At 39.4% G+C, this 22,631-nt stretch overlaps 1 protein-coding gene across 1 annotated transcript in view; it reads right to left on the bottom strand.

Annotated features, from left to right (window-relative positions):
- The window catches only part of RIC8A (RIC8 guanine nucleotide exchange factor A), a 669,567-nt gene that overhangs the window by 171,958 nt on the left and 474,978 nt on the right, over nt 1-22,631 (bottom strand). Inside the window, exon 4 of the mRNA XM_044082820.1 lies at nt 14,200-14,294. Coding sequence (XP_043938755.1) covers nt 14,200-14,294 — 95 coding nt within the window. The remainder of the gene's footprint in view (nt 1-14,199; nt 14,295-22,631) is intronic.

Here is a 22,631-nt window from a genome sequence, read left to right as displayed (position 1 = left end):
TTTCCTCACTGCTGTAGATACATGATGGCCAAAGGCTAGATTACTGTCTGTTTGTGTCACCTAGTCCCTGATTACTGGGTCAAGTCTTAGGGATGTGTTATCAAAATGACAGTTACCAGGGGTGGATGACCTCCTGAAGGGTACTATTATGCATTTCTTGGCATTTAGTTTTAGTCCATGACTCTGACACCAGTTATTTGTCTGTGTCAGCCCTTCCTGGACACATTTGTGCCAGTGTGGGATTTTACAACTGCTCCTAATTTGCAATCAAATGGAAACTTAGTCAGCCAGAGGCTATTGACATTGGCCTTGACTTCAGAGAAGAAAATGCCAAAAAGGAGTGGTCCCAGTACTGATCCCAGAGGGACTCTGTTTGTGACTGGCCTCTTTGTAAAGGTGGACCCCCCTAATTCTAACTGCATGTGTTCAGTTTGTGAGCCAGCTGGCTATCCACTGGGTGGCATAGGAGTTTATACCTAACCTCCTCAGTTGGTCAACAATGCCCGAATGGGGTATTGCGTCTATTACGTTCACCAGGTCAAGGTAAGCAGTAAGTACATTTTGCCCTCATCCATTGCTTTGGTGACCTTCTCAAAGAAGTCCAAGAGGTTGAGTGGACATGACCTGCTCTTAAAGACACATTGGGATGGGTCCAGTGTCTGGAGGGTTCTTGTGTCATTATTGATCATGTCCATCATACTAGTGAGAACATATGGGTCTGTAGTTTCCACTATCTGCAGATGGCCCACCTTTGTGCAGAGGGATGACTGCTGCTGTTCTCCATTCATGAAGCACAAAGCCTGTTTGGAGGCTACAGTTAAATGGCAATTCCAAAGGGCCTGATACAGCATGTTTCATACTATTTAGAAGGCATCCTGGGATATTGTCTGGACCCACTGATGCACTGTTCTTGGCCTTGGAGAGACAGCATTAAAGACCGTTTCCTAGGTATAGTAGGTGGAGTTATATTTGATGCTATATTCTGAGGGGAGTCTGAAAGAGAGAGAAGGGTAAAGTTGGAGATGAATTTGTCAGTCAGTAGGTTTGCTGTATCTTCTGGCTCAGTACAGGTGGCTCCATTTACAGCAAGCTCTGCACACAACTGTGTATTGCCTTTGAGGTTGCAGACATAACTAAAGAATGCCTTGTGGTTGTCCTTGCACTTGGAGGCCAAATTGATCTTAAATTTGGCTTTGATACACTTTATTTGCCCTCTGAGTTGTTTGTTTAGTTTGATATGAGTGCTTTTGTCCTGCAGGGTACTACAGCTACTAATTTTTCCCATGATTTTTTGTTCCTTCTGTTGTACAGCCTATTGATGACGTGATTCCACCAGAGTGGCTTGTTTTTTGTTAGTTCTGTATTTCTGCCTTTCTGCAGCTATGTGGGTATAGCTGCCACTGTGCAGCTATTAACATGCTTGTATAGGGTTTCTGTGAACAGCTGCACATAGGCAGCAGTGTTCTCGGGGTTTATGAGAGTTTGAAATTTTGCCAGGTTATCACTTCATAGTAGGAAGTTAGCCTTACAGTAGTTTCTGAACATTCCAGGGTTAGCTGGAGTTCCAGGTTTTATTTTTACTTCAAAGGAGACAATTTTATAGTCTGACCTTACCAGAGAAGAAATTACACTAGGGAGTGTGCAACACTCTCTAATATTAGTAAGGACTGACAATCCAATATGTTAGCACCACTTATTGGTGTATTGACAATCTGATCCAGGATGTTTGTATTTAGAAAATCCAGAAATCTCTGTGCCTGCACATTTGGTGTCATATGTGATTCCCAGTTAATACTGAGGTAATTAAAGTCACCTATGAATATGCTATTAGGTTGGATGTTGTGTTTCCAATAAGTTTAAATATTTATTATGGGTTTCCTGGGTCATAGAGGGTGAATTATAGCTTGAAAGGAAGTGGTATGTGATTTTGCCTTTGGTGAATTGAACATGGAGAAGCTCAGGTGCATTGTCCTGTTTGAGCAGCCTTGAGGTATGTTTATTTTTGATGTAAATTGAGACACCTCCACCTTTAGTCCCTGTCTTTGTAGTACTGGATCTGAACATGTGGAAGGCATTATAGTTCTGCACTGATGGTGTTCTCTCAGTGGCTTTAAACCATGTCTTTGTGACCAAACAGACTTCAGCATTCTCTAGGGTGAAGAGGGCTTGTTAGAAATGGAAGGTTTGGTTTAGACTCCTAGCATTGAGCAGTAACACCTTTAGATTTTGTTGGTTTTGATTTGCTATGTCAGAAGTACTTTGTTTGGCATTGTCTAAAAAAGGCACTATGAGGGAGAACAATGTTTTAGCTAAAAGCCTAGAGAGGAGAGATGCTGACCATTCCTGGCAAAGCAGTCTGGTCTGTTGACCATCTCCTTCCATGCTGACAAATATTGCACCTCCTTAGAATGATACCAGAAACTAAGCCAGTTATTAAAGTCAATCATGCTCTGGTTGTATTATGGCATCATCCTTGGAGAAGGCAAAATGCTGCTTAATGTTAGGCTCATACCAGCTTGAGACACACATTCCAAGAGCTCCATGATGTCTCTCTTCATATAGTCTAAGGAGGTACGTCTTGGGTCATTTACACCCACATAAACTATGACTGAGTCATATTGGTACTTGTGGTTCAATGCCCTGAGTGTGTGTGTGTGTGTGTGTGTGTGTGTGTGTGTGTGTGTGTGTGTGTGTGTGTGTGTGTGTGTGTGTGTGTGTGTGTGTGTGTGTGTGTGTGTGTGTGTGATGTGGAAGATCCTGGCCCCTAATAAGCAGCTGACTGACTTTCTCATTACCCACCCTGGTTAGAAAGACATCAGTGTGTCTCACAATGGAGTCTCCAATGACTAGAATGTTGGATTCTGTGGTGGCTTGCCTTATGGGCTTATAAGTAGAAGCTCCATGAGATGTGGCTTTATGTGTTGAAGTTGGTGTTGTTTTGAAAGAGTGCACTCAGGGTTGCTGAAGGTATTTAAGTGGATTTTGTGTAGGAGGTCTTTTGGGTTACATTTAAGTGCCTCAGCATATGTGGTTCTATATGTCTGCTTTGAACTGTGTGTGATGGGTGCAGCTTGTGCACTACTGACAACCTCCTACACATTAGGAGTGCTTTTATGTGAGAGCTTTGCCTCCAGGGACATTGTGTAAATACATCTCTCACACACCATATCAGATAGCTTGAGAATTAACTGGTTGTCCGTAAACACTTGGGAATTTCTCCATTGCCTTAGGATGCCTATATCCACCAAGCTGGTAATGGTGATAGTGGGAAAGTTCATATCCATGGCAGCATACCCATTTTTACTGATTAGATGAATGCAGTGAGAATATAAAGTCAGAATATAATGTCAGGAGTATCCAGTTTACAACTGTGGGCAGTGGTTGTCACTGCAAAGTAGTTGCCTTCTGTACACCTAAGTATTGGTGAAATTTTAAGGGTGTTTTTACTGGAAAAATGTCATCGCAAGGTGTTTGTTCTATATGAGGTACTGCCACACACTTGAGAGGAAACAATAAGTAGACCATGAAGATTTATGGATGAAGTATTTAGGAAGATATTGTGAAGTTAGATTAGACTGCAGTAAATCAAGCAGTACTTACTGAAAAGAAGGAATTCTCTTTGTCAAGAATGATAGAAAGAGGGGATCTGCTTGATTGGCTACAGCCTGGATACTATTAGTTCTGTTCTCAGCACAGGTTCATACTGCTGGGATACGTTGCTACTTTGCTTCTTTTCTCACCAGAAGAAAAACAGCAGCACCAGTCTCAAGATGAGGAGCGCCAAAGGCTCTATGGTGATCAACAGTCTTGTCCCAGATGACACAAGAGTCTGTAGGCTTTTGTAGCCTTTTCCCTGGTAGACCGATCAGGAAGGTCAAGCACAGACACTCACTGCCTAATCAGATATCATTGCACTGTGCTCCTTCTGTCGCCAGAAGCAAAATACAAGCATAAATTCCTAGCTGGGACCTATCAAGCAGTTATCAGTCTTTCTAGTGATCATCAGTCTCCAGGAAATAATATCTCTATGCTCTTTCTCTCACCAGAAGCAAAACAGAAGCACTAATCACAACATGACTATTGAGATGTGGAATGTGGGCTCTCCAATAATTGGTGGTCTTGTCCTAGATGTTGCAGATTTAAAAGGTAAGATGATAAAAATGGGTTAATGTCCTAAGAGTTTCAGTGTGCAATAAGCAGTTAGATATGAAAGTGGTGGGTAACTTAAGCTTTAGCTATCTAAGTGGAGAGTCAGTAATTTTAAAGGAGCAAGCAAGATTGGAAGGGAGTGATCACTTCGTATTTTGGCTCTATGGAATACAGTGGGATGGCCAAAAAATTTAAATAGCTGAAGGGGAGTGATTTGACAAAATTATACTTTTGTGCTTAGTCACAAGGATATATGTGGTCAAATTAACCTAAGGGGCAGGCAACTAGAAAGACAATTGAGTTTAAAAACACAACAGCACCAGCATGGAAGGTGGGAGAAAATTTAATTTCTGTGTGACTCACAAGAAACACATCTGTGGTCTCTTCCCTAGTTTAAATATGCAGTTAAAAGCAGAATGCAAGTAAAAGACAGTGTAAACAAAATAAACGACAATATACAAAACAGAAGGCAATGAAGGAATACAAAACACAAGAAAGCAAAAACAAACTCACCTTTCCCTCACAGCAATCTATGGCAAAGTCTGAGTGAGCTTTTCCAGTATTAGCATAGAACTATGTGTTAGTGGCTACGTTTGGCACCAATATCCTCAATATTATGAGTTATAATTCTCCACATTGCAGAGGTCTGCCAATAGTAAACATACAATCACCTTAATGACGGGGACATTGATAACTGTTATCTTGTGGATAGAGACCCTCATGGGAATTAGTAGCCAAATGCTGCCCTCGCATATAATCAGTGGGGATGTATGGAATGCCTGTTATAGTAGGCTTAATGGTTTGTGCAACATTAAAGGGCTTTCAGCATTTGACAGGGAACACATTAGGAATTTTTTAGGTGTCATCCTTGCAAATCCTACACCATCTCCTTGACGTGATGCTTCGGCATGTGGAGAAGCATATTTGGTTTCTACAGACAACTGAAGAGAGAACTATTACTCTGTGCATTCAGTGATATAACCCACTGCAGTTTTGGGTACCATTGACTGTACCAGCATTGCTATTAAGACCGCACCTACTCCACATAACATCTGGTATATGAACAAGAAGCGCCTCCAGTTCCAAAACTGTCAGAGAGGAGGGTATTACATACAATGTATGCAGTGTGTCTGTGCACCATCCAGACAGTTCCCGTGATTTCAATATCTGGAAGCCATGTGACCTATACTAGCATTTCATGGTGTAGGAGTGGATTTCCCAAGAGTCATTTAGTTGGTAGGTTCATACACTGCCACCCACAGAGTCCTTGATATACTGATGCATGAACACAGGCAACAGACCACTCTTATCAGTGTCCACTACATTTAATTTCTCCAAGTCTTTTGGGTCTCTAATACCATGACAGGAATGGACCCCATTCCTAAGTCAAATTATGATTAAAGTTCATAAAATTACTATTGTTTTGATTTTTGATGTTAGTCAAAAGTGCTCTTCACAGCACCCGCAGTGTGCCCAGTAATGGCTGCTTCTGCAATTCATACGGAGTTACATGTATTGGTAGCATATCTAAATACGACTGTAAATTCTTTATGAACCCCATTTCTCCCACTACTATTGGGACAGTCTGCATATCCTTCTTCCACAGTGTCCTCATTTTTGCCTGCAAATCCTGGTACTTTATAACTTTGTGTCTTTCTGTATGTAAGACACTGTAATCACTGGGTGTAGCAATTTCAGCATTGTCTTTTTTCATGGCCTACTATATCGGGTTTTCTCACATCTATTTTTTGAACTATTGGTAATGAGTGATCCCATGTGATATCAACTTTATCATTCTCTATAATGCTTTGTAGCTCATGTTTTCAATTCTTTTCATTGTTGTAATGTTTGCACAAGCCCCAATGCAATAGTCTTGCCACATAATTATGCATTTCAGTATATAGGCCCTCTGCCATTAGTGCATCATACTCAGCAACACAATGTGTGACTGTTTCCAGTTCTGTTTTACAGAACCCGGATTTATCTGTTTCTCCCACATGTTCAATGGACTTTGTAAACCAACAAGTATGTAGTCCACTATTTTGGACTGCCAATCATTCCTGCATCAGATCCTGATCAACATGAGGTTATTCCAGGAGTTTTCTGTACTTGAAACTATACTTACAGTATCCACTGTTGTATGCTGCAGGTGATGCAAGATAAGTCTTTGAACCATGATACCCATCAACAGCCCCCAGACCATGTCAGAGATGGCAGGTAACGCCACACAGTTATGGACATGGAACATCATCTGTTATGTGTTCAGAGTTCTAAGGATCCACTTCCACTGCTTGGATACATCCAGGAATACATCTAGTGATGCACTACATGTGCCAGAGATTTGTAGGAAAATGTTTGTAGTTTGTGCCAAGCTGCACAATATGGTGCTGCAACTGCAGGGACACCATAGGACTGCCAGACAGGCCTATGTTAACAATGTTAAGAAAGAGCTGGGTAAGGAGTCACTGGAGGAGCTGGATGCAGTGGTACTCCAAGAGAGGCAGAAGTGAGAGAAACAGGTTGTGGAAGCAGAAAAACATTGGCATCTGGTCCACAACTGTAGGCTGCGACAACGGCAGAACAAAGTAAAACTGATGCATGTATGCAGTAACACACCCAGGCTATGCAGTACACTGGATTGCCTGGCCATGGTATGTATCACAAATTACCATACATACAAAGGCCAGAGGGATGGGGCTGGGCACATTACTGTCTATTGGTCCACAGTTAGGGAGCAGCATAATTGCAGAGAACAGCAATACTGACATAGAAGTAAGTGTTATAGGTGGTGGATGTGAAAGCCATGCACACAACTAGGAGTTAATTGGAGTCAGGAATCACTTTCTGTAGTGATAGGCTGGAGCTTCTATGGGTTTATTGCTGTGCAGGTATACAGGAGGCATCCTGTCAAGTGAATGGAATACCACTTCAGTAGTAAGTATAGGAACCATGCAGTGGTCCCTCAGTATGGTTTGGTATTAGAATGTCAGAATCCATGACCCTGCCAGTGGCCACAGGTAGGTGTTTCCCTTGGCTATAGGAATGTGGGATAGTGTGGAACTGTGTGACCCTAAAGGGCAGTCCATGGTGTGTCCCAGTGGTGGAGTAGGAACAGCATCAGCCACAACCATGGGAATGTTCACTCTTAGGGATAGAGGCACCCATGGACAGGGTGGACAGTGAAGCTGTCTCTGGAACACTTTGTGCCATCTGCTTAAACCTAGCTTGTGCCCATGTAATTCACGTCCATTCCTTAGCATGACCATGGTAGACATTTGCCAAAATTATCATGTATACCCCATTGGTTGTCAAGCGAGCCATTACTGCCTTCAGCAGGAATTTCTAATTCAGGTCCATATATGCCATCCCTCAGTCCCTGAAATGGCTGCTGTACCTCAAGCAGGTCATACAAATCATGCCCCTAACCTCTCTAACATGATAAGAATCATGGCTGAAAGTGACTATCAGTGATCGTCACATCCTCTGGATTCTAAGGGTGACTCTGAAGTCAAGAAGTGTGCTGTAGTCTTGGCAGTGAATACCACCTTTTCCAGCTGTTGTTCTTCCATTAGTCCCATGACAAGATGTGTACACTTGTGGGTTACACATGTGGATTATAGTGTGTATGCTTGACTATCCCTAGCAGTTTAACCGTTGTCTTTGTACATTTACCTGCCCCCGTCAGTGGCCACAGCATTGTGTGCTACTGTGCTATTGAAATTCTTACCCTTGACCACAGTGTGATAACAATGGGAATTTTATCACTGCTTGTTGTCAATCCCAGGCTGTAAACTATGTGATGAAGGTCTCACATTCCGTGTAGCATGTCTTGCAGTCCATGTGCATATGGTATGCTGTTGCAAACCCTACACAACACAACAACAATGCTGCCTTATTTTGTTCCCTGTTCCCTTTCAGGATGGTCCAGCTTCCCAGCAGAACTGCAAACTGTTCTGCACTGTACTGTGTTCCTTGTTACTGTGACCCCCCCCCCCCCCAAGCAGGAGGGCCACATGTCCTTCCTTGTACTCTGTTCCCTGATAGGATGATCCTCTCAGCAGGACTGCAACTTGGTCTGTCTGTACTCTGTTCCCTATTAAGGTATTCCCCCAGCAGGGCTACAAACTGTCCTGCCCTGTGCACTCTTCCCTGTTAAGGTGATTCTCCCAGGAGGACTGCAACCTGCTCTGCTCTGCACTCTAATCCCTGTTTAGGTGATCCCTCTAGCAGGACTGCTACCTCTCCTGCGGTGTATTCTGTTCACTGTTAAGGTGATCCTCCAGCAGGACTGCAACCTGCCCTACCCAGTATTCTGTTCCTTTTGGGGTGATTCTCCCCAAAATCATGTCAGTGTCCTGTTTTGTTCTGTGTTACCCCACAGACTGTCTCCATGCACTTTTGGATGCTCATTACAAGTCTTGAGGTACATTATTAGTAGCTCAGTGTATGTTAGTTTGCCTATGTAGCATTACATTCTGCTAGCCACTATATATTCTAAATCCTGATTTGCTCATTACAGTATGGTCTCCCCTATTATGATGCCGATGAATTTATCATGCTGAAATGAGCCATGTTAATGAGATGATTAATGATGCTGTCTCTGAATTGTAGCTATAATGTGGTGAGTTTATCAGCTGTTCTTAGTGCTACAATACTTGTGTCTGCCCATTCCTGGGATAGGAAGTCATTATTGCTGACTGTAGTGTACCATTTCAGTAAAGAGTCATAAACGTGTTTTAGTCTGCTGCATTTCTTTTTCTTTTTTCTTTTTTCTTTTTACAGATTTAGTAGTGGTGTAGACTGAAGTGGGTCAGTGGCCACTGACTGCTGCAGTGGCTACCATACCTGCTACTAGGCAATCAGCATTCCCCAGGTTGCCTATGTGCAAGGTAATGAAGTTGACCATGTGGAAGTTGACCTGGATAGCTCGCTGGTGTCCTCCATGGCACCCTTTTAGAAAGAGGAGCCTGCACCCTCTCCTCTGAAAATGGCTTGGAGGCGTTCTTCTGGGTCACACAGCTGCAGTTGCAGCAGCTGGTGTGGAGTAAGGTGTAATGGCAACTTGATGCCTGCATTTCACCTTTGAGCATCTGATTATGAGGCTGACTGAGACATGGCTGGCCATCCCCACTGACTGAACCACCAGAGGTTGTGCCTGCCCAAGATGCCAGCAATAGAGGTTACTGACATCTGGGTGGATTCCCCTCTGGGGCAGCCAGGTAGACTCTCCATATACATCCCCCCATCATTGTGTTCCCATTCCTTATGTGTCACTTGCTGTCTTCTGCTTGTAGTCCAATGCACCTCATAGGTTCATAGGCTGGTACTAGGCTATCAGCCCTATGGCCTATACAAGCCTAGCTATAACAATTCCCTGGCTATTTCTTCCCACAGTATTTACTTACCTGGACCCCTGTCTAGCAGGGCGACTAATGTGATCCCCAGGGTAAATTTCCTATCCAGTCATCAAGGTTCCTTTTGAAAAGGGCCAAAGAGGCACTCTGCTTGACATGTATGGGCAGTCTATTCCAGAGTCTGTGGAGTCTCTGGGTCAGGAACCTATCCCTCCAGCATGTTTTGTTCATTGTGATGACAAGGTGTAGATCCCTGGCATGTGTGTCTCTGAGGGATTAGGATTTCTTTAAGTATAGCATGTCCAACAGCTTTGGGTTTGACATGGCCATGTATTTTAAGCTGAGATCGCCTCTGAGTAGACGATATGCAACAGAGTATAGGTGGAGTTTTTTTAGATGGTCAGCATAGGGCATCTGCTTTAGGCCTGTGATTCTTTTAGTGAGGTATTTCTATGGCCTTTCCAGTTGTTGCAGATGTCTTGAGAGGTACATACCAAATGGGGCGTTGTATTCTATAATGGGTTTAATGAGGGATGAGTAGAGTGGGACAATGACTTCCTTTTTTTCTGGATGAAAAGCCCTTAGTGATGAGGTGTGCCACATAGAAGGATTTCCTGACTGTTGTGGCGATGTGGTTATCGAAGGTGAAGCCACTGTCCACCTGTGTCTCTAAGTCTCTTATCACACTTTCGGTGTTTAGTGTACTGCCACCTATGTGGTAATTCACGGGTACATGTTTTTTCCCAAAGCGGATAACTATACATTTCATGGCATTGAGCTTGAGCCCATTTTGTAGAATATCCACATCATTTGGGGATTCAATAATGGCTCCCGATTTGCAGTCATCTGTGAACTTTGTTAGCCAGAGTCCCTTAGTGTTGGCCTGTACTTCAGAGAAGTAGATGCCAAACAAGAGCGGTCCCAGGACTAAACCCTGAGGTCCTCCACTTGTCACTTGTGTGGAGCTGGAGTTGGAGTCGGCTACTTTTACAGTCTGGGTAGTCATCAGTAGTTGCCAACCCTCTGTCAGTCTGCATCTCTCTGCGGTTGTCCCCCCCCCCCCTTGTGTCCATCCTTCCCCATCAGTCTCTGTCTGTAATGTACATCTGTTTCTTTGCTTAATTTATTTCCTTTACCCTCCTTCTTCCCTGCACTTGCTCCTTTTTAGCTTTGCTATCTACCTTTCTTCAAAAGAATAAAAGAAAATGGGCAACTTCCCCCAAAGTATTCTCTCCTTCCCCACAGTCTACTCTTCTTTTTGCCCTCAGTATGTTCCTCCTGTTGCTCTTCCCCATCTCCTACTTTCTTCCCATGAGGTGACTTTGCACTTTGCTGCAATGGACTTATATGTGCTGCTGTCAGTGTCCATGCTGCAGCTTTGCAAAGCTTTGTTGCTTATGTGGACATGCATAGCATTCTGGACAACACCTCCCTGTCACTTTTCCTTCAGTCATGTGACCAACTGTAGCATTGTTTTTCCTGCAGCAAGGTTACTGCCATTAGTGCAGCTGTAAAGTTTTGCCATGCAACCCCAACCCTTCTGTGGCAGCATTGTCCTTGCCATGACAGCATTGTGTTTGCAATCATGCATCTGTAATCAACATCAGGCCTTGTTGAAATACATATTCTGGGCTACTTAACACTGTGCAATGGCATTATGAATCTTTCTGAATACCTCCTTGGTTTCCCGACTGAAAGACACAAGGCAAAAGGCTTTCTTTTCCTTAGAAGAACCTGAAAAAATAACATTCTTTTCTTAGGTTTTCTTATTTTAGAGAGATTTGCCTCAAACACTATATAATTTACATTCTGGTAATCCAGAAGCATTTTTTTGTGATGCAAAATAACTGAAACTAACAGATAAAGCCATTTCCATACAATGAAGAGCTCACTGTAATCTTTTGTGCTAGACCACTTTTACATATCTCTTTTACAACCTAGCATAAATGTTGAGATTTCCAAAATAAAAAGTGAAACTCTACAGCTGTAAATAGTGTGCACCATACCAAAGTCAAACATAAATGAAATAATTTTGAAATAAAACAAATAATGTGTAGGTAGATAAAACAAAGCAAGGATGGATCAACTACCTTTGTCACTGACTTTAAACAAGCATCTGCTTATCACCATATTTTAATGAGGTTTTTATCTATTGCTTTTCATGTACTGATGTAATTTAAAGTGCAGTTTTTTTAACTGTGGTTTATAACAAGAATGACGTTGCTTGAAATCTCATCTATGTTTGTTTTTCATCTGCCAGTAAATTATGTTAAAGTTATTTCACCTTTCTCTCTGGGATTCAATGAAATGCTCAAAAGTCATGCTAATTGCCAACGTAATTTGATCAAGTGATAATGAGAACATGTGATTCAGAGACAGCCATGTATGGCTGTAATGAGATAGATGTCATTATTGGCTCATTGCCATATCTTTGAATTGAACACTGGCACTGAAAGACCTGACCTTGCCAGTGTTTCCCTAGGGACCCATGGATTGTGATAGCAAAGACACCCCCGTTACATACATACCCACACACCCACCCACACATAAATAGGTGTGTGTGTGTGTGTGTGTGTGTGTGTGTGTATCTTAGCAAAGATGCCTCCACTACATACACAGACACACACCTAGACATTCCTATAACCACATCCACTGATCCACAAACAAGCCCCCACACTCAGTCAGATTCACGGAAATGCAAAATCCAGCATAAACACACAAGCACACACACATTCATAAATACTTATTTATATCCCTACATTATGTTATCACACGTACACAGACTAACACAGCCCTCAACCCATGTCTTCTCTGAAATTGCCTGCACTGGAAATAATCCTATAGCAGTGAATAGGTAACTGTCATGTTTTTACAGTAGTCACTTTTCCTTCTAAAGTAAAATTTTGCTTCACTGAGCAAAATGGGATCAACAATACATTTCTGTGAGACAGCACATGGCTGATTACCTTTAACTATTCCCCCAAACTGTTGCATTAACATGTGGCTTCACCAACAAGACAGCTGCGAGTGCCAAATCCACTGCAAATAGAAAGCCTCAGTGGCAGAGGTGTCTCTGAATTGTGACGGCTTAGCATGATGTCGAAACCTTCCAAACTAAAACTTCTGCACCATTCTAAGCTTTATGAAGGCCAGGGTCTGTGTCTGGATTGACATTTATAATTGCAAAGTTGAACAGAACAAAATCTAAGCCCTTTAGGACACAATTTTCTTCAGAAAAGAAATCAATTTTTAATCAGTATACAAGGTCAAATTAAGGCAGCTATAATGACAAAAGTCTTGAGATAAAAAAAATAGCAATTATCATACCTCAAATAACCTGGAACATATCTTCTAAAAAAAAAAAAAAAAAAAAAAAAAAATGAAATGCTCTGAAACCAGTTGCGATCAAAGAAGATCGCTTCAATGACTGATCTATGGTCTCGTTGCTTAATATATTTAAGTAAGTGCTAAGCACAACTAAACTCAAGTACTCACCTTGGCTCAAATAGCTTGTTGCATGTTCCAGGATAACAACAATACATGACCGCTTGACCTTCATCTTTCAGGTCATTTATTGTTGTTACCACATCACCACATGTAAATAAATCCTAATTTCATTCCTCATTGTCTTTTAAGAAGTATTATAAGTCTTTCAATATGTAACTATCTCTAAATTATTTGAAAACAATGAAAAGGTTTGCAGTGTGTGTGTGTGTGTGTGTGTGTGTGTGTGTGTGTGTGTGTGTGTCACTGTGTTTGTGTGCCTCTTTTTTGTGTGTGTATATCTGAGTGTGTGTGTGTGTGTCTGTACACATGTGCATGTTTATGTGTCTCTTTGTGTGTGTGTATATCTGCATGTGTGTGTGTGTGTGTGTGTGTGTGTGTACACATGTGCATGTTTGTGTGCCTCTTTGTGTGTGTGTGTCACTGTGTGTGTACACATGTACATGTTTGTGTGCCTCTTTTTGTGTGTGTATATCTGCATGTGTGTGTGTGTGTGTGTGTGTGTGTGTGTGTGTGTACACATGCATGTTTGTGTGCCTCTTTGTGTGTGTATATATCTGCATGTGTGTGTGTGTGTGTGTGTGTGTGTGTGTGTGTGTGTGTGTGTGTGTGTGTGTGTGTGATTGAATAACCTCCCCAATTCTGGACCAGTTACTAGCCTCTGCGCATCAGGTTTTGTTTTCCCCTCTTTTGTTCTACAGCACCCTGTTAACCAGTTACTAGCCTCTTCGCATCAGGTTTTGTTTTCCCTCTTTTGTTCTACAACTCTGCGCATCAGGTTTTGTTTTCCCCTCTTTTGTTCTACAGCACACTGTTAACCAGTTACTAGCCTCTGCGCATCAGGTTTTGTTTTCCCCTCTTTTGTTCTACAGCACACTGTTAACCAGTTACTAACCTCTGCGCATCAGGTTTTGTTTTCCCCTCTTTTGTTCTACAGCACACTGTTAAACAGTTACCAGCCTCTGCGCATCAGGTTTTGTTTTCCCCTCTTTTGTTCTACAGCACACTGTTAACCAGTTACTAGCCTCTGTGCATCAAGTTTTATTTTCCCCTCTTTTGTTCTACAGCACACTGTTATAACTAGGAAGCCAAAGTCCCTGTTACTTATTTATTACTAAATTTAGATTCCACTCTGCAGGGTATAACAGTTTTAGAGCCACCAGGAAATCTCAACTTCCTTAAGGGTCCTTACCTGCAAAACTCTTCATTTCTGTCTTCTCCATCCACTTTAATCATTAAACAGTGACGTAAAACTGCCACCAGGCGACGATATAAAACAGCATCTTCCTAAAGACAGAAAGAGAGGGAAACAAGGGTTTTAAAGAATGAAGAAATGTCCATATTGTTCATTTACTAAAAATATGTTTTTTATCAATTTTATTACAGAAAAAGTCCCAGGATAAGAGTCCCACTGGGCAAGTTTACTGGTGATTGCTGCCAGCACTTGATCAAAAGGCATAATCTACACTTATAACTAAAAGTTCATGTGCATGTGTGCCTATCTGTGTGTGTGTGTGTGTGTGTGTGTGTGTGTGTGTGTGTGTGTGTATGTGAGTGTGACTGTAAAGAAGGTAGTGTAGTTCAAACTACAAAATTTAATACAGCACTGGACCAAGAGTCTGACAAAATGTGACCAATGCTGCAGTAGAGTTTTCATTTCAGCACTGATAAAAGACAAACCCAAATGTAAACAGGTGGTTTAATAAAAGAAAAAAGGTAATGCATGCAAAAATAAATCTGACTCTCAAAATGCCAAAGACGCTCTTGCTAAATCAAGCAAGGATCTCCGGACTCAAATTTAACTAAAGCAGGTATGAGGTAAAAATATCACCCAGATGATGGATACTGTAAAGCCTTTTTTAATTATATTAGACTGGGGAGAGTGGATTGTTAATGGTATCACATACTTGGACCTAGAGGTCATAGCCAATCTACTAATGGACATATTTATCTCAAACCTCACCACTCTCTTGCCTCCAGTATTCTCAAACCACATACCCACATGTACAACACCCTCCTCCCCAATCTTCCAAAAACAAATTAAGCTGCTAAGGCCAAGAACACTATGTTTATAGGACAAATACGCCTGCTGGTCAGCCTGGAACATGATTGTGTTCCCCTTACAGAGGCTTTTCAAAATCAGCCACAAAACAGGCTTCATGCTGGATGAATGGGGACAGCAACAGTCATTGTGTTACACAAACGTGGGGCTTCAATGGACCCAGGTAATTATAGATGCTTAAGCCTGACCAGTCTCATGGGTAAGGTTATGGAAAGGATCATTATGGAATTAATACACTAGTAAATAGGTAACCTACAGATTTCCAGTCCAACCTGGTTTGGATTCATCAAGGGCAAATCTTGCCTGTTTACCCTGGATTACTTCTTTGAAAATGTTACTGAGACAATGAACAAACACAGAACAGTACATATCACATATCTAGATCTTACAAAGGTGTTCAGCATCATCCCATACACTGATATCATAGATAGCTAATAGGGTCCAAATGGAGAGATGCTAGGGGTCCAAATGGAGAGATGATAATCAACAAGCAAAGGAGTGTAGTATTGCTGGAACTGAATTCATCCTCAAGTCTTGGTGAGTACATTCACAAGATGGATCCTGTTTTTCACAAAAGTCACCAAGACGACCCTGAGATATAGACTGTACTCATGGCAGAAATAGGTTAAAAAATAAAAAGGATAGCTGGGTATACAAGACCCAGGATAAAAAAGTGAACAATCCTGGTAGGTGCACTGGTACCAGGACTGACAAAAATGACATTGTAGAAGCCTCAAAACATGGAAACATTCCTACAATGGGGCTAGACAAGGCCCAAGGGGAGGATAGTTCCCCTTGTTGTAGAAGGAAGTAACAGTCCACAAAAATCTCAAAAATTGATAGGCCAAAAAAGAACCATAAAGATGACAGAGTGGAAAAGAAAGAAATTATGTATTATTACTATTATGCAAAAAGTCCAGAATTTCCAGACAGAAGATATACAAAAAGGTTAACAGACAAATTAGAGGAAAGAAAAATACTTCCACAAGAAAAACTGTCAGAAGCTTCAAATAAAAATTTGTGCTCATTAATACAACAGATTTATGAAAAATATTATATAGCCCAAGAAACCTTGAGCTGTTTAGAAAAAGAAGTAACCGAGGAAGTGCAAAAATATAAAGAACAAAATCTACAGACTTTTGAAAGGTATAAAAAAGAAATATGGACACGGGAAAGAAAGGGTGGTCTGATATGGTGCAATATTTATGCAAAGGAGAAAGCCAAATTAATCAACACAAAAAGGCAGTCCCAAAGATATTCGAAGAGAAATACAAGCAAAGACATCAAGATATGGAAAATTTCACAATAAAAAAAAATAAGATCACAAAGAGTGAACATAGAACAGAAGATTAGTAAAGTAGAAGTTAAAAAAAGATGAAGTTATGGAATACTTGCAAAGTGAAGGATTTAGTGTTGAAAGTCTAACACAGGTTACATCACAGCATGATGGAACGAATCCCCAGAGTAAGGAGAAAATGGAGGAGCAGAAGACATCTGAAGAAGAAATATGGACATGGGAAAGAAAAATAGATTTAATATGGTGCAATATTTATGCAAAGGAGAAAGCAAAACTAATAAACATAAAAAGAACAGAGAAATACAGGCAAAGGCATCCGGAGATGGAACATTTTACAATACAAAAAATAAGAAAACAAACAGGAAAAGAAGATTAGTAATGGAGAAGTTAAAGAAATAGAAACTGAGGTTATGGATTACCTGTGAAGTGAAAGATTTAGTGTAGAAAATCTAACTCAGATAACATCACAGGAGGATACAGCAATGGATCCACAAATTAAGGAGAAACCAGTGGAGGGAGAAACATCTGATCAGTTGCCAGATAAAGATACCTTGGAGCCTTTCATAGAAAACCAGTACAAATATTCAGTTGGAGTTGCACAACAAGGGAAGGAACAGGAAACTGTTGCAACCATAATGCAGTCAATGTTGTGGACAGGCTAGTGAGTTCCCATATGAAAAAGCAATGGATGGCACAGGATGAAACTGAAGAGAATGTGGCACAGGAAGATGCCATGGCACTATCTATAGAATGCCCACAGGAAATAGAGAACAAAGAATGTGTCCTTAGTTTAGAAGAAAATGATCCAAGAGAACAGTTGCTTGATTTAATACAGATGGACAGACATAATATCAGTGAAAGAAATAGACTACAGAAAGTCAATAAAACCCAAAAAGTTAGAGGTTTGATAAAACAAATGAACACAGTAATTAGGACTATCCATAGAGATCCGTGTGATATAACAGAAGTAAATAGGATATATTACTGTGCAGTCAAATTAATAACAAAGTCTTACCAGAGAAACATAGGGTAGTAAAGGAAAGGAAGGGGTGAAATCGGCTGCCATCATGGAAATGTAGAATAGCGAAAACTATAAAGCAATTAAGACATGAAGTGTCACTGTTAGAAGAGTATAGAAGAGGGAAGAGATCAACCAAAATACACAGAATGAGTGAAGTGATAAAAAGCAATGCACAGTATCAGAACAGATCAGTATCTATCATGCACTATTGCAAATAATAAACTACAAATATCAGCACAGGCAGAAATCTTAGAAGACATGCAGATAAATATAAAGGAAAAGTACAAAATAAGCAATTTAATGATGACCCAAAAAAGTTTTATAGAGAATTGGGAAAAAAGGCAAAATGAATTGAAACACCATCAAAAAAAGAAGAAATAGATACATTTTGGAGAAATATCTAGGAAGATCCTGTGGAACATAACAGAATACTACATGGATAGAAGAAGTAAAAGAAAGAATAAGAAGCTCAAACGTACAGGATATGAAATGGGATGAAGTAACGGTCAAATAGATTGAAACAAAGTTAAGAAAAGCTTCTAAGTGGAAAATCCCAGGCCCACATGCAGTATCTAACTTCTGGCTAAAAGTATTAACATCTTTACACGAAGATTTATGATGTATATATTTATGAGTAAGAACTGCTTGTATGTGCACCCCAAACAGACACCAGCCTGGTTGACAACTGGGAGAACAATACTCCTACTTAAGCGTGTACCTGCGAGCTAGCCTAAAAAACTATAGACCAATAACTTGCCTTCTGACAGTGTATAAACTATACACTGGAACTGATGCTGACAGAGTTTATAGTCATTTAGAAGAAAATTCAATCATGCCAGTAGAACAAAAGGGTAATAAAAGAAAGTCATACGGAACAAAGTATCATTTGTTGTAAATAAAGTCATAATGGAGAAATGTAAAAGGGGGAAGAATCTAAGTATGGGATGGCGAGACTACAAAAAACATTTGACAGTATCCCACATTTATGGATAAAAGACTGCTTAAAAATGTATACGATACACCTTACTCTAATTGATTAAATTACAGACCATGAAGCAGTGTCAAACCACTCCGCAGTTAAGCCATGATAAAGGGCAAGTTATTATTCCAGGGATAAAAATCCAAAGGGGGATATTCCAGGGTGACTCTTCCTCACCGCTGCTCTTTTGTCTTACCTTTAACCCATTAAGCTGTCTACTTAACAGATTTAGGTCATGGCTACAGTTTGGTTCCCAGAAAACAAAAAAGTATAAAGACTTCTCATCTTCTTTATGTGGACAATTTAAAACTGTATAGCTCATCAGTTAAGGAACTGAAAGAAAGCACTTCTGCAAGTAGTCAAAACTTTTTCAGATGATATAGGAATGTCATTTGGTTTTGATAAATGTGCAAAAGCAACATTTAAAGCAGGAAAGCTGCAGCACCAAGAAAACATCAGTTTGGGACAGGAATGTGATATAAAAGAACTTGAGCAAGAGAAAGTGTATAAATATTTGGGAACTGATGAAGGATCAACAATAAAACATGAATAAATGTGAATAAAACTTAGTAATGAATATTTTAGAAGACTTAAATTAATACTGAAAACAGTGTTGACATCTAGTAACAAAGTCCAAGCTATAAACCAAGTTGTTCTTCCTATCCTAATATCCAGTGTTGGAGTGAATGACTGGCCCAAAAAGGAGTTGGATTGGTTGGGCAGGAAAACAAAAAGGAATCTTCATGCTCATCAAATGATTTATAAAAATCAGTGCATACCAAGACTATATATTCCCCATTCTGAAGGAGGTATGGGCCTCCTTGAAATTGCTTATATATATATAGATCTGCAATTGTAGGACTGCATACATATCTGCTGACCTCACAAGACCCAAACATACTGAAAGTTTTAAAACACGAGGAGAGTAAGTCTAAGATGACTTCCCTGCTTAGTTTAGGAGAAGCATATCAGAGTCAAGCAGGAATGGAAAGCAAACCAGAAGTAGTTAAAACTCAGGCAACAACTGAATGTGCCAAAAAACAAAAGACAAAATATAAGGTGAAGGATCAGACGAGAAGGCAAGAAATGTAGAAAATGCATAAATATAGCTGCAAGTATAGAAAACTCTTGGAACAACCTCATGTTAATCAGGACTGAATGCAGGAATGGTTAAGGAGAGGTGAATTTAAACCCAAAGACAAAAGGTTAATATTGGCGGCTCAAGAAAGTGGACTACGTACACATTGGTTTCAAAGTCCATTGAACATGTGGGAGAAACAAAAATAAGTTTTGTAAAACAGAATTGGAAACAGCTGCACATCTTATTGCTGGGTGTGATATACTCATTGCAGAAGGACTGTATGCTAAAAGGCATAATAATGTGACAAGACTGTTGCATTGGGGATTGTGTAAACATTACAATACTGAAGTAGCTGAAAAACACAGGAAACATTTGCCACAAAGCATTATAGAAAATGATGAAGTTTATATCACATGGGAACATCCATTATCAACAGTTTAAAAAATAGATACAAGATAATCAAACATAATAGTCCATGAAAAGAAGACAAAAGTAGCATTGATCATTGAAACTGCTACACTGAGGGGCGTGGCTAGGATGCTGAACTGATAGCTGCACTTCATTTCAGCTCGCTTACCGCAATACAATTCCTGACAGGAATTTTACAAAATAATATTTAATTTGAAGAAATATTTATTACTAACTTATTTGTAATAACTCTGAGCATCTATGAGAAAAATTTTATTGTCAGAACTTGAATAATTCCTGTCAAATTAATTACTGGAAAATCAGCACCGATATCAGCTTTACAGCATGAGTCATCTAAGGAATACAGCACAAGACTCTTCTCTCAAAAAAGACCTGCAATCTCTCATTACAAATATACAGGAACTTACAATAAAAATCGACAAGATGGACAATAAAATAGATACTTTTAAAGTAAAGTGCTCACAACAATTTGAACAGCTTCAAGAAATATTTACACAGCAGAAAGGACAGATATCACTAATTGAACAGTCATTAAGTGACATTGACACTAGAGTCCAAATAGAAGAACAACAAACTGAATTCTTAATTCAACAGAACACATATTTACTAGAAAAACTTGATGATATGGAAAATCGAACAAGAAGAAATAATATTAGAATATATGGTCTACCAGAAAAATCTGAAGGGGACAATATGATAAACTTTCTTAAAACCTGGATACCAGATGTATAACAAAAATACCTGAGGCTCTTTCATATGGTATAGAACGTGCACATAGATCAATAGCAGCATCTGGAAATGCTTCTTCTCCGGGTAAGAACAAGCCGAGATCTATAATTGTGAGACTTTTTTCTACACAAGATAAACATCTTATATTAAGAAATGCTTGGGCGAATTCTCCCATCAGATACAATGATTCATTAATAAGATTTGACAATGATTATTCTACAAATGTGGTTTCAAAAAGAAAAGAATTTCTACCAATAATAAAAACCTTGAAGAAAAAGCAACTGAAAGTCCATCTTTTATTCCCAGCAAGACTGAGAGTTTTTCTACCAAATGGAATAAAAATATTTGAAACAGTAGATTCAGCAATAAAATACCTTACCAACAACAACATCATAACACATGAAGAATCTATGGACTGGACAATAAGTACACCGAAAATAAATGCTGAAGTAAATAATTGGAAAACTGTTGAGCAAAAGAAAAAAAAAAGGACAAATAATCTTACATATGTTATATTCTGTAAAAATCTAAATAATAATACTAACAACAAAAGAAAAGTTCTTACTGTCTTCAAGTTACACCGAAACAGGTATTGTTTTCAATTATACTTTAAATGTCAAAATTAGCATAAATTTAAATACATTTATCTCAAATCACATCAATATACTAAGCATAATTTAAACATTACTCTATTTTTCATTATCCATCTATTATTTTCATATTCTTAATCAGAGTAATCAATGCATAATAATGTTCTCAAATATTTATTTATTTATTTGTACATTTATTTATTTATTTTCTCTCTTTGTGTTTTATTGTTTTTATTTTTCTCTTCTTTTCATAAAGTCTTCATTAACTTATAATACTTTAATCAGTATATGGTTATATTGCTTAATAGGTATAGTAATGGCTGCTATATAACTTATTATCAGTAACATCCCTGACAGCATTACTTTTTATAAGTTAAAAGTGTCCCTGTTTGGATAAACGCTAATGCTGGGCAGAAACGTGTTGCTTTTGAAATGAAGTATTTCAGTTTAGATGTATTATAAGACTACTTTAAATAATCTTAAAATATGTTCTGCCTTTGACCCATATGCACATACTGATATAGTTTTAAGTGATATGTTGAGGCTATAAGTCAGGTGTGTTGTGGCTCCGGACATCCAGAGTTGAAAGATGCTTGTGACTAGCTTAGATAGCCTGTTGTCTTTTTTCTTTTGTAGAGAAATAAGGCATAGCATGTTTAAAATGGAAAGTTTGATAGTTGTGAACACTACTCCACAAACTAGAGTGCTCGCGTGCACACTACATGAGTTTGTCACAAAGTAAGAGAAGGGAAAATAAAAAAGAAAAAACACATACCTTTTCCCTCTTGGTTCTCGAGACAATTTAACAGCCACAAACATCACTAGAAACTCGAGTTACTTATTGCTTGTCGCATTTACTTGTGTATGCCATCCCCTGACTCTTTCTAATTGACGTCTAGTCAGGAAATAAGCTAGGTTCACACTTAAAGATACAGGAACCTAAATTCCTTCTAAGGAAACATAAATAACATATGAGGTTCACCTAAATATACACAGATATATATTTTTTGAAGCATTTTCAAGTTATGGCTTCTGATGTCTTCTAGCACCTTGATAGATAAGGACATATATCTGCTTGTCTTTCTGTCAGTTTAGTTTTCCAGACATTTTAGCTATCCCTTACTATGTTTTGTACAGCAGAGTTTAAAGAGCAGAAATTAATCATCAGCAAATAAAATCACTGCTGTTTTACAAATTCTCTAAAGAAACTAGTAAATGTCAAGCAACGGACAGGTTTATTTTAAGGAAAATTGCCATTTGCCACACTGGTGCTCCTACAAAATACTACTAATGTCCTGCTACCAAAATATGCCCTCAAGTGGATAAATGGGATGCAACAAGAAGGTTAAATGTACATTTAGCAAATCTAGCAGTTAAGTAACAGTATAATATACTAGATAGAGAAAGTAAAAGCAATAATCATATAAACAACTATA

This window comes from Protopterus annectens, chromosome 9.part0 (assembly GCF_019279795.1).
Source record: "Protopterus annectens isolate FY-2018-M chromosome 9.part0, PAN1.0, whole genome shotgun sequence".
Classification (NCBI taxonomy): domain Eukaryota; kingdom Metazoa; phylum Chordata; order Ceratodontiformes; family Protopteridae; genus Protopterus; species Protopterus annectens.
This window is presented reverse-complemented; position numbering and strand designations above follow the sequence as displayed.